At 39.5% G+C, this 12,809-nt stretch overlaps 1 protein-coding gene across 1 annotated transcript in view; it reads right to left on the reverse strand.

Moving 5' to 3' along the window:
* Positions 1–676: 676 nt before the first annotated feature.
* Positions 677–12,809, reverse strand: part of LOC126458442 (oxidized low-density lipoprotein receptor 1-like) — a 104,100-nt gene continuing 91,967 nt past the window's right edge. Inside the window, exons 4-5 of the mRNA XM_050095504.1 lie at positions 12,600–12,788; positions 677–2,323 (exon numbers count right to left, since the gene is read on the reverse strand). Of these exons, the coding sequence (XP_049951461.1) occupies positions 2,019–2,323; positions 12,600–12,788 (494 nt within the window). The 3' untranslated portion in view covers positions 677–2,018. The remainder of the gene's footprint in view (positions 2,324–12,599; positions 12,789–12,809) is intronic.

A 12,809-nucleotide genomic window follows, 5' to 3' on the forward strand; every position in this document is an offset into this window, starting at 1 on the left:
ATTGCTACTTACCATAAAGAAGATATGCTAAGTTGCAGACACATACAATTAAAAGACACTTACATAAAGCTTTCAGCCACATCCTTCACCAGCAAAAGAGAAACGCGCTCATTGATACAAGCATTTGCGCCAGAGCTGTCACAGTTGGTAGTCATGTGTGCGTGAAGTGTGCTTGCTTATTGTAGAATGGTGTGTGTTTCTCTTTTCTTAATGAAAACTATGGCCAAAAGCTTTAAGCAAGTGTCTATTAATTGTGCCTGTCTTGCAACTTAAGCTGTCATCTTCACAGTAAGTAGCAATCTTATCTTTTCCTACATTGTTGATATTTTTGCACAGTTAAAATTTCACGTTGCCATGAACGAAGTTTACAACCTAGCCTCTTTAGATGTGGAGTAACTTCATTTGGTACATAAAGCCCTACTAACTCAGAACTGTCAGCTTTGTATAAATGAAAATGCAAGAAGTCTTGAACTTCCGTAAACAAAACTTCATTCAGGAGCAACAAGCAGTGGATAAAGAAAACTGTTTCAAAGGCATCAAAGCTGTGGGAGAAGGGAGTTCCACAAAGAAATCAGAGTTGGGAGAGAGGATAAATGCAACAAGAAAACTAAATAATAACAAATACTGGTCAACTAGATCCATCCAGAGACTGTAGGTTAAATTTATTATCAAGAAAGAAAGGCCAAGCATATGTTTTTGTACTCTCCACAACTTTAGAACCTTCCTTATAATAGATTGCTCTCTCTCAGTCTTATCTGAAGTCTGGCTTTGAAACAAATTTTTACTGTTAACAACTTTTTGTGTCTCTTTTTATTTCACAAATGTACATAGAAACAGCATGTGTTCAGTTTTCATTGCCACTTTGATTACAGTCTACCATTTATCAAGTTTGACTAATATAAATCTTATAGTCAAATTTAATGAGCTCATTATCACTTTCTGCCAACTATGTAGTGGATATAAACTGTCTGCTGAACTGACAAATGTGACATGTAACAAATATATTTCATACAGCTGGTACTATATTTAATCATAAAATATGAAGAAAAACAAACTGTTTGCAGCCTTCAGATTTCTCTTCAACTTTCAGTGATGTATTTGCTATTTGCTTCTCTAACATTAAATCTCTTTCAGTCAGTATTCATCACCTTTTATCATTAAATCCTTACAGTGCTTATCACTGCATGCACTAAGTTTAATTTACTTCCAACAACATATTTTATTCTCTCTGTCTCTGTCGGCCCATTATGACCAGGGTACATCAGCTAGTACATACTTTTCAATTCAATAAACTTTACAAAAAGCCATATACTTTAGGTAATTTTATTTCGAACACAACCAGTTTCAGCAGTTCATTTTGCCATCTTCAGGCCCCATACGCTTTTTTTGAATCAATGAGCTTATCGTATAGTGTATTGTTGATTAAAAAAAGTGTATGGGGCCTGAAGATGGCAAAATGAATTGCCAAAACTGGTTACATTCGAAATAAAATAAAATAACCTGAAGTATATGGCTGTTGGTAAAGTTTATTGAGTTGAAAAACAGATTTTATTGGTTACAGAATAAGTTTTAGTTGCAAAATATAATTATATTGTGATGTGATCTATATTATGACTCTTTATACTTGATTTCTCATTTTTAAAATAATATGCATGTAATATAATGAGACAGAACAATAATCTTATAACATCATTTCACTAAACTCATTAAACAATGAAAACATATATGATACTGGAATTTAAAATTTTCAGATCTGCAGAAAGAATTTATTTCCAGTGGATATGGATCAAGTGAAACCAATATACAGGATGCCATAAAATCCATGCTGAAGGATCTTGAGAAAATATGTTTAATGTGTAAATATTTATGAATAATGTAGTTCAGTATTTCCTATTCAGATATTTAATATTAGTAACCCAATCTGTTGTAAGCTCAAACTGCAGCAGTGTTGCACTACTGAGTGAAAAAAATAAAAAATAAAAAAATTACACCAACTTTTCATTACTACAATGAGTCCATCAGCTGTTGTACCTTATGTCTGAATTTCCCTGATGTTTCAATGATTTTGCTATTCTTTCTAAAGCTCTACTAGTAGAATTTTCTTCATGCTCACATATGAAGTGTGATTTTAGACCACAGTCCATTCCCCGATACTTGTATGATCTCAGAGGAGGACTGTATGCCAGCTTAAGGCAGCGACCAGTTCCTTGTATATAGGATGCAGTTGTATTGGGCGATGATGAATTGGGAGACAGAGGACGTGCTGAATTAGCCCATATCCACAGCAATCCAGGATTGAGACCACCTGTCCAGTAATCCTTTCCTGCATGAAAAAAGTCAATCCAATAATATGTGGATTTAATCCATGTTAAAACTGACAAAAATAAATAATAAACTAGCAAAATAAATGTAAACATAAAGTAGCATAAGGATCTGTTTTACAGCACATTGTACTCCATAACATCTCTTTTGACATTGTTTGTAGGTTTATAGTGTGCTCCTGATACTTTGTATGCTTCAGTTCACTATTTTTAAACAGAATATCAAAATAAATAAATGACAAACCACTCAGCAATTGAACTGGAGTACCACAATACCAAACTGAAAAAAGATAAAATAGTATGTTGTACTTTAGTTATTGTAAGAGCTCAGAGTGTTTCAGCTTGGTTAACAAGACAGTTAAGAAAGATTGAGACAGTACAAAGTACCTGACTGTCTACAATAAAGAAACAGGAACTACTGATGCAAGTGTATCTGCATACATATTCTGGAACATATAGCGTCCCCAGTGCCATATTACGAAAAGACAATATTTATAAAGAAGACATTCATAATTTGTAAGAGATTTTTTTTTTTCTCATGTAGCCGTAAAATAATAATTTCTCTGTGTAGGTTTAGATTGCAAAGAAATAATTTATGACAGAATGATCTAAAGAGACGCCCAGTTACACTCTTTTGTTAATTTTTTAGTCGACCTTACTTCTTCGCTTGTCTTGAATGTGTCAAGAGGGACATCTTGCGTGTGCTGACGAATGTAAGCATATTTGTATGAGTTAAGCATATAATATACTGATTTAATATTATTGTTCACTTTTAATTTGTAAGAGGTGATCCCGATTTCATGTCCGCCTTCCTTGAATTAACCTGCATTCAAGTAATTTACAGCTCAACAATCGCAGCGGCCGATGCAGCCAACGACGCCATTACGTGGCGATATTAACTTATGAAAAATTATCGGAAGCGGAAAACTCGCCCGCTATTAGCATAATATCAATTTTTCTCCACAGCCGCACGAAGTTGCAGAAATACTTAGCTTTAAGATTCTTATTTTCAGTACCATAGCCGAGACCCAGAGCCAGGACTCTGACTACAATACAATGGTTAACGGAGGTAAGAAAATACTCTCGCGCGTGTGTGGGCCGCAATTGTAATTAATAACTAAAGATCTTTTGCTTTAACGTCAACTGACTAGCCGAGGAAATTTATATGAAAAGTTTATTACATTGTTCAACTTAAATATCATTTTTATTAAGGCCCACCACGTAAGTCGGCAACAATCAAAAAATAATAATAACAATAATAATATATATATTAAATTACGACGGCCGACGGACGCGAGATTGGCGCCGCAACTTTGGGGCCCGATTAATATGATTCTATTGTAATGAATGTAATTATGTATGTGTCTAATTGTTGTAAAATATTAATGCTTGTATGAATTCTTTTACATGTACAACAACAAAACCACACCCTGAGGAGATCTGGAGAGGAAAAAGTGTAGAAAAGAAAAAGGATTGCGAGAAAGAAAAATAATTAAGGTAAGGCCTATTGTGCAAGCATCCTGTGTAGCTCTGTGCGGAATATCGAACCCATGTGCACATGAGATACCTTCGGTGTTTTGTGTATTTATGTGTTTATTTTTGGAGGGATAATTATTCGTTTTGTGTATTTATGTGTTTATTTTTGGAGGGGATAATTAATCGTGTGTGTATCAGTGTTAAAGATTCGTCAGTGGCTTAAAGTGAATTTAGTATGGGTAAGATAGGACAACCTAAAGCATCCGTACCAGAAGAACAAAATTCTGTTAATATGGAAAGTGAGGATCATTTGCAATACGTAAACGAATCCCAAGCCACCGCCTCGGATAACATAATTTCCGGAGCGGGGGGCGAGGATCTGTGGACGGTGAATGACGCTCCACAGCAGAATGGGAATAGAGTAACAACTCCACTGCCTGGCCAGGGGGGCCAATCGAGTGCTAGATTAAGTGGGGCACCAGTATGCTCACCGATTGCAGACCCATTTGCAGAATTTCTGCGCAGGTTAGAAGAAAGAGATAGGGAAAGAGATCAGAAACTGGCTCAGATGCTCCATGAGCAAGAGCAACAAAGAGAACTGAAAGAAAGGGAAAAGGAAAGAATGTCAGAACAGAGGGAAAAACAAAGAGACGAAAAACTGGCTCAGATGTTGCATGAGCAGGAGAAAAAATTAACGCAAAAGCTCATTGAGCAAGAGCAGCGCAGTGAAGCAAAACTCGACAGTATCCAAAGCGAACTTGCCGAGATGCGGGACGCGTGCAAAGAAATACCCGATCTTGTGCAAAGCTTAGCCGGAGAGATGCAAAAATTACAGATATCGCAGGCTAGGCTTGAAGACAATGTCCAGACTTTATCCAACCGCGTGGATAATGTGGAGATAGATGCACGGAAAAGTATTGACGCATATTTGGAAGTGCAAGCTCAAAAAGTAGAAAAAGAATTAAATGAATGGCTAAAAGTAAAGGATCGCGAGATATCTGCAAAGATTGAAAGCGATGTAAAAACAGCTGTAGAACAAGCGACTGCGGCCCCGAGTGTAAATATTGACGCTAGCGCTGCCGCACTACGTGCCGAATTAACACAGATCAAATCCCGTGTGACAGCGGAGTTGCCAAATTGGCAACAGGAGGTCGCGCGGAGACTGTCTGCGTTGGAAAGCAATGTAAACAGTGGCGGACAGATCATGAATCCGACTTCGCGCACTGATTACTATAATAACGCTGACGGTAGCCAGGGTGCGAGTGCGCAACCGCAACCTAATGCGAATTATGAGCACGAACAACATGCGATACCGTGCAGCGCACATCACGAAGTGATGAATGTCCCAGAATGTAGCAATCAGACATGCAAAAAAGAGGACAATGTAATAAAACACAGGACATTCCAACCCTTCAATAGCGAAAAACGAAATGTCCACCCTGTTGTATTTATTAAGAGCTTCAGGAATGTGTTTCCCAGGACATGGACGGAAAGACAAAGAATACAGTTCGTGGTCTCCTTTATTCAAGGTGACGCAGCACTGTGGGCCACCGACGTGTCCGAAAAATGTCTAACGATGCAACAGTTTGAAGGTGCATTCTTGCAAAAATTCTGGTCCGATAGCGTCCAAGAAAGACTACGAAAGGAGTTGTACAGTCCAGAAATGTACAATCCTAAGATGGGAACGTTACGCAAATATTTCGAAAAGTATATAAACAAAACCAGGTACTGGGACGAGCCAATGTCCGATCGTAACATAATCAGATTAATAAAAATGAAGTTGCCCAGTGAAATTAAAAGATATTTCATCAATGTGCCGGAATACGATATAGAACAATTCATGGAAATAGTGGATTCTGTTGACCTATTGATCGAAGATATGAAAACCGAAAACAAGTGGAACCATGCAGGCTATAATCAACACAAAGCCGATTACAATAGCAGCCACAGTAACGGTAGTAACTTAGTACCAAATGGTAACGGGAATAGGCAAGAGCACCGGCAACAGAATCGAGGCACAAACAATGGCAATGGTTATAACGGCAACGGTTATAATCGTCAAAATCGAAAGAGACATCATGATGGACGCATGAGTAATGGATATAATGGTAACGGCAATCCGCAATGGCGGAACAACCGAAACCAGTGGCGTGGTCGTAACGAACCGACACCACAGTGGCAACAAAACACAGCGCCACAATGGAACGCCAACCCAGGTCCATCACAGAACATGTCAGGAAGTTACAACCGACCACCGCAAAACCAGAGCCATACACAATATCAAAATACACCATCGGGGAGGCAGGGCGGCCAACCCAACAGTAGCAACAACAACAACCAGAACCACAATGTGAGGTTAGTGGAAGTGACAGACAACTGTCAACCCACTAATGCTCATCCGTTAAACTAAAGACAGCCACAATACGCTCTCCGTTGTTGGCTGCAGGATGGTGTAGTGAGGGCACATTCACAGATGACAGCCATAAACTTTGTATGCTGAGATACAATGAAGGAACAAAAATAGAAAAGGAACTTGTAGACATACCGCAGACATGTAACCGAACCGACAAAAGTGTTGTGCAGGCTATATTGCAAGCAGATATGTATGGAGCACCAATACACATAATAGTCGATACCGGTGCGTCAACCAATGTCATGAGCGCAAATTTTTACAAGTACTTGAGTCAAAATAATAGAATACCAGTATTGCCAGTGAAGAATTGTCGTGTTACAGGTGCAATAGGTGCACAATCTCATATCATAAAGCACCAGGTGCAAGTCGAGTTTACGGTAGGAAATGAAGCAATGAAAAGCTCGTTCCTAGTAGTTAGGGGATTAGGTGTTGCTTGCATCCTGGGGATGGAATTTTTACGCCAGAGGGACGCAAAAATCGACCTCTTGTGCGGGGAAGTAAGCCTTATGAATGAGGGTACACGTGTAGTTTTGCCGTTGTTGAGGACACGGGAAGTGCACGGTAAATATTGCCGGAACTTTCAGTCGAGATTCGAAGGAATACAGGTAATGAATTTATATTCTGACTTAAGTACAAGACAAGCATGTTATAAGGAGTTTATTACTGAAGACAGAGAGGAAAAAAGGAAACTGATAGCCATGAAAGTTAGGGAGTCAGAACATTTGACTGAAGCACAACAAAACGAATTGACTCAGCTACTTACAGATTATGAGAATGTGTTTTCGGAAAAACCCGGTGTTATCGAGGGCTACACTTATAACATCGAAGTGGTACCTCACGATACTTTCTGTCACGCAAACTACACCATTCCGTGGTCAAATAAGGAGGCAGTTAACAAGGAAATAAGAGAAAATACTTACAAAGACTTAAAGAAGTTCGCTCAGTAGAGCAACGTTTACATATGTGTGGTAGGTTAAGTTTATAGTGTATTTTTTTCTGTGTGTAAATGTCCAGATTTTAGTGTAATATTTAAAAACAATGATGCACACAAGATTAGTGCGATTCAATTTTGTAGATGTTAAGGAATAATAGTATTTTTAAGCAATTGCATTTTGAAAAAAAAATGAACGTAGGTTTAAGAATATTTTACAAATGTCATGTTTAAAAATGCTTTAAAAAATATGTTTAAAAAAAAAGTCAACAGCATGTAACGATGAAAGAATTTTTCATTAGTGTGTCATGAATATTTTTGAACTGTAGTAGTAACGCAACTTATGAAATTTAATATTATAGTGTATATGTTGTTCTATGTATTTATGTCTATACCGATCTTGAAATATGCTCAAGCATAATTTACTTAACAATGTGAGTGCAGGGTGTACATCACCCAAGGTACCTCATGTGTTGTGGACAAGGTACAAAGCAAATCAATAAACGCGACTACCGCTAAGCACTGTTAAAATATATTGCCATCTGCTAAGGCAGAGATTTGCACGAATTTGTAGTGCAAACAAAAGTCACAAATCTAACATTAATCTAGGAACTTGCACGCTAGGCCTAGATTATAAAATGTGTACAATAATGCGAGAGGCAAGGTTTTGTAAAGTCGAGCCTGGCTCTGGAGAGCAAGTACGCAATGAGTGGGCAGACATGACATGGGGACTTGCCTCAGATGAGACGGAAATACAATTGTATAGTCAAAAAAATCTGAAGGCAAGTACGACTCTAAGTGGAAAATAAAAAGAGATAATTAGTGCGAGAGACTGGTAAAATCCAGCACTAGCCAAAATCCAGTTCAGACTGAACGAAATACATTAGTGTTTGTGAACTAATCGAAACAGTTACTTTAAACAGTGTGAAATACTGTGAAGGTGAAACTGTGATATGGACAGTGAAGTGCTAGTATTGAACGTTCAACAGCGGTGAGAACGCCAAACGCCAATATTACGCACGAAAAACTGTGAATTTGCTTATAAATATGAACTGTTAACGTGAAGTGAACCCACAGTCAATATTTTTGGGACAGACTGTAGTTTCAGTGAGCACAATAATGCGAGATTGGAATGCGATGCGTGGACTGTTGCAAAACAGCGACCGCAGAAACGGCGAATGTTTGTGCTAAGCTCGTATTAGGACACTCACCAGTGCCTGCGAGTGCGGCGAAAACATAAATAATTTTATCAAGACAAAAACTGACGTGTAATGGAAACAGTATTGCATCAAAACTGCATTCACGGGAGAAGGTCCATGTCATGTTTTCTGCAAGACAGTGCTAGCTTGACACTCGGAAACTGGCGAAAACTTAACAACAACTGCCGCACTAATAAATGCTCCTTTCCCACTAGCGTAACCATCTGCAGCGGGAAACAAATATTACGTTGGTTGTGTGTGTGTTTCATGTACTACGTCGGAGATGCGTAGCAGAGCTGACTCCTGCCAACAAGAGCGGGGGGCGGATATCATCCCACTCCGCCACGCCCGGCCGAGACAGAAGCGCATCGCCAACGGTGCAGCCGATCAGCTGATTCTGACGTTCCGCGACGGCGAGACACACGCTGGCGTCGAGCGGGCGTTGACCTCTCCGCAGCCGCCGCGAACGCCGAGCACCGAACACACCAACCGACGCCGTCGCGAGCCAAACGTCGCGGCGTAGATCATCAACGACACCGCAATCAATTGTTTTAATGACCTCATTTTTTGCATAGTGCAACAAAAATATTTGTATGCACATTCTGTACTCCAATGACATTCCAGAAACAATTAAGTGAAAGTGACCAAAGCAGTTAGTCTGTCGCTCCGCCGAGGTTTTCCCCAGGTTTCCCTACGGCCGCGCCAAATGGGGAGCGAACAGTTGACACCCCTGGGACTTCAAGTTTATGGACTAACTCGTGATTGTATACCTTTGAACACTGCAAAAGTTGCAACCCTAAGAAGAAGCAACCAAAATAAAACTAGTTGTATTCTATGTCCTTTTGTACATGACTGCATACGTAACCAAGTGTATATTATATTGTTATGTAGATAACTTCATCTGTATTACACTCTGTGTGCAACACACCTCAGTAATTACAACATACGATGTGACATATATAGACTATGAAAGAAAACTCTGCGTGTGGACACTGTGGACATGAAAGTGGAAATATTTATGTCAAAAAACACGAACATTTTTTATGACATAAACATTTCGGGGGGCAATATAGCGTCCCCAGTGCCATATTACGAAAAGACAATATTTATAAAGAAGACATTCATAATTTGTAAGAGATTTTTTTTTTTCTCATGTAGCCGTAAAATAATAATTTCTCTGTGTAGGTTTAGATTGCAAAGAAATAATTTATGACAGAATGATCTAAAGAGACGCCCAGTTACACTCTTTTGTTAATTTTTTAGTCGACCTTACTTCTTCGCTTGTCTTGAATGTGTCAAGAGGGACATCTTGCGTGTGCTGACGAATGTAAGCATATTTGTATGAGTTAAGCATATAATATACTGATTTAATATTATTGTTCACTTTTAATTTGTAAGAGGTGATCCCGATTTCATGTCCGCCTTCCTTGAATTAACCTGCATTCAAGTAATTTACAGCTCAACAATCGCAGCGGCCGATGCAGCCAACGACGCCATTACGTGGCGATATTAACTTATGAAAAATTATCGGAAGCGGAAAACTCGCCCGCTATTAGCATAATATCAATTTTTCTCCACAGCCGCCGAAGTTGCAGAAATACTTAGCTTTAAGATTCTTATTTTCAGTACCATAGCCGAGACCCAGAGCCAGGACTCTGACTACAATACAATGGTTAACGGAGGTAAGAAAATACTCTCGCGCGTGTGTGGGCCGCAATTGTAATTAATAACTAAAGATCTTTTGCTTTAACGTCAACTGACTAGCCGAGGAAATTTATATGAAAAGTTTATTACATTGTTCAACTTAAATATCATTTTTATTAAGGCCCACCACGTAAGTCGGCAACAATCAAAAAATAATAATAACAATAATAATATATATATTAAATTACGACGGCCGACGGACGTGAGAAACAACATCACCCACCAAGGATTTAACTGTCTTTCATCATACACTGAAACGAGTATCATCCTTCATACAAACCTTCTCACCTCTGCCGAAGTGATATTCCCTCACTCACCCTATCTTCAAAATCTCCTGATCCATTATTACACCAAGTGTATTCCCAAACCCTTGACACATGGATCGTAACCCAGCAAAAGGCCCACGTGTATGATCTGTCCTATTAACTCACTCAGCACATTCTATTCCAGTCCTATTACAGGAATATTTGACCCTATCAAACATGGGGTACCATCTATGAAAGCAGACTACCAACCAACTATTCACTCAAATGAATAACCATTGCCAAACTGTGGGCAAGAATAAATTTATTATCCAGTAGCATAACATGCCACAAAGGACAATGTACTAAAATTCAATAGCTGCTTCATAAAGCATGTCACCTGGATTCACCTCAATACCAGCTTCTTTCAGTTATATACATGGCAATCTTCCTTAAAATATACTCTTCAGTCCCACAATCCCCCTTGCCTCAATATCCCTCACAATCAGTCACTGTCCCAAATGCACATCCACCTGAAACTTCCTGGCAGATTAAAACTGTGCCGGGCCGAACCTCGAACTAGGGACCTTTGACTTTCGTGGACAAGTGCTCTACCGACTGAGCTACCCAAGCATGACTCACTACCCATCCTCACAGCTTCAGTTCTGCCAGTATCTCATCTCCTACCTACCAAATTTCATAGAAGCTCTTCTGTGAAACTTGCAGAACTATCACTCCTGGAAGAAAGGATATTGCAGAGACATGGCTTAGCCACAGCCTGGGGGATGTATCCAGAATGTGATTTTCACTTTGCAGCAGAGATTGTGCTGATATGAAACTTCCTGGCAAACTAAAACTATGCTGGTAGAGCACTTGTCTGTGAAAGGCGAAAGTCCCAAGTTTGAGTCTCGGTCCGGCACACAGTTTTAATCTGTCAGGAAGTTTAATATCAGCACACACTCTGCTGCAGAGTGAAAATCGCATTCTGGAAACATCTCCCAGGCTGTTGCTATGTCATGTCTCTACAATATCCTTTCTTCCAGGAGTGCTAGTTCTGCAAGATTCACAGAATAGTTTCTGTGTATTTTCGAAGGTAATAGATGAGCCATGGCAGAATTGAAGCTGTGAGAATGGGTTGTGAGTCATGCTTGGGTAGCTCAGTTGGCAGAGCACTTGTCTATGAAAGGCAAAGGTCCCGAGTTCAAGTCTCGGTCCAACACACATTTTTAATCTGCCAGGATGTTTCGTACCAGCGATACTCCACTGCAAAGTGAAAATGTCATTCTGGTACCTCCACCTCTTTCCTCACATATACCATTTCACTACTGTAATCTACACTTGCAATTTTTGCTCATTGGTCTCCTTCTTCCTGTGTCCACTGTTCCTTTATTTCCTAATTTACTACTGAACTTCATTGTGTACCACACACCCCCTACCTGTGCCACAGCAAGATCATCATTCCATTCCAGAATGAATTTTCTCTCTGTAGCAGAGTGTGTACTGATACGAAATTTCCTGTCAGATTAAATCAGTCTGCTAGATCAGAACGCGAACCTGGGGCCTTTGCCTGTCATGGGCAAGTGCACTACCAACTGGGCTACCTAATCAGCAGGACTCATGACACATCCTCACAGGTTTTTTTGGAAAGTAGGAGATGAGGTACTGGTAGAAGTAAAGCTGTTATGATGGATTATGCATTGTGCTTCAGTAGCTCAGCTGGCAGAGCACATCCATGCAAAGGCAACAGCCCCAGGATCAAGTTCTGGTCCAACACACATTTTTAATATGCCAGGAAGTTTCATGGTTCCATTCCCTTGGCGAATCTCATTCCTAACTGTCACTGTCTCTGTCTCCTTCCCTTCCTAACACCTGACATCATCTCTCACTCCATTTAGGTTGCAGTGTCATGACAGTGTAGCTAGCAAGGACAATCTTGTTGTGTATGTGTGTGCAGGTGCGCGCACACATGTGTGTGTGTGTGTGTGTGTGTGTGTGTGTGTGTGTGTGTGTGTGTGTGTTTTAGCTGCCCCTGAAGAATGATATTGTCTGAAGGCTCAGCAACAAGTTATTCTTATTTATGCATCTGTAAACTGCTCTATGTTTGAACTACACAGTGAGGGGTCACCTTTATTCCTTACATTATTTGCTGTCATCATATACAAACATATTCTTTAAATGATTCACTTCCGTAGTACCACAGGCACTTTTCATATTTCTGGGTAAGCAAAGGTTCACCAAATAAAATGTAGCATGATCTAACAGACTTTGTTTGTTATAGACATTTATGTTCTATGACAGAAACAGAATACTTACCTTTGTATTCTTTGTGTGCCAGTATAGAAGTGACAATATCTTGATTCTCCTCAATAGTCTCAAATTCTGCTAAATTGGAATCCAATCCTTTGCAAGCTGAATTTGCAGCCTTCCAATTAAGTTGGTTATTGCTGAAGTGATAACAGTTGTTTTTAATGCGTGTGAAATTTCTGGGGCAAGGATCTTTACCTGAAAATGTATAACAATTGT

Source organism: Schistocerca serialis, chromosome 2 (assembly GCF_023864345.2).
Source record: "Schistocerca serialis cubense isolate TAMUIC-IGC-003099 chromosome 2, iqSchSeri2.2, whole genome shotgun sequence".
NCBI classification, from domain to species: Eukaryota; Metazoa; Arthropoda; class Insecta; order Orthoptera; family Acrididae; genus Schistocerca; species Schistocerca serialis.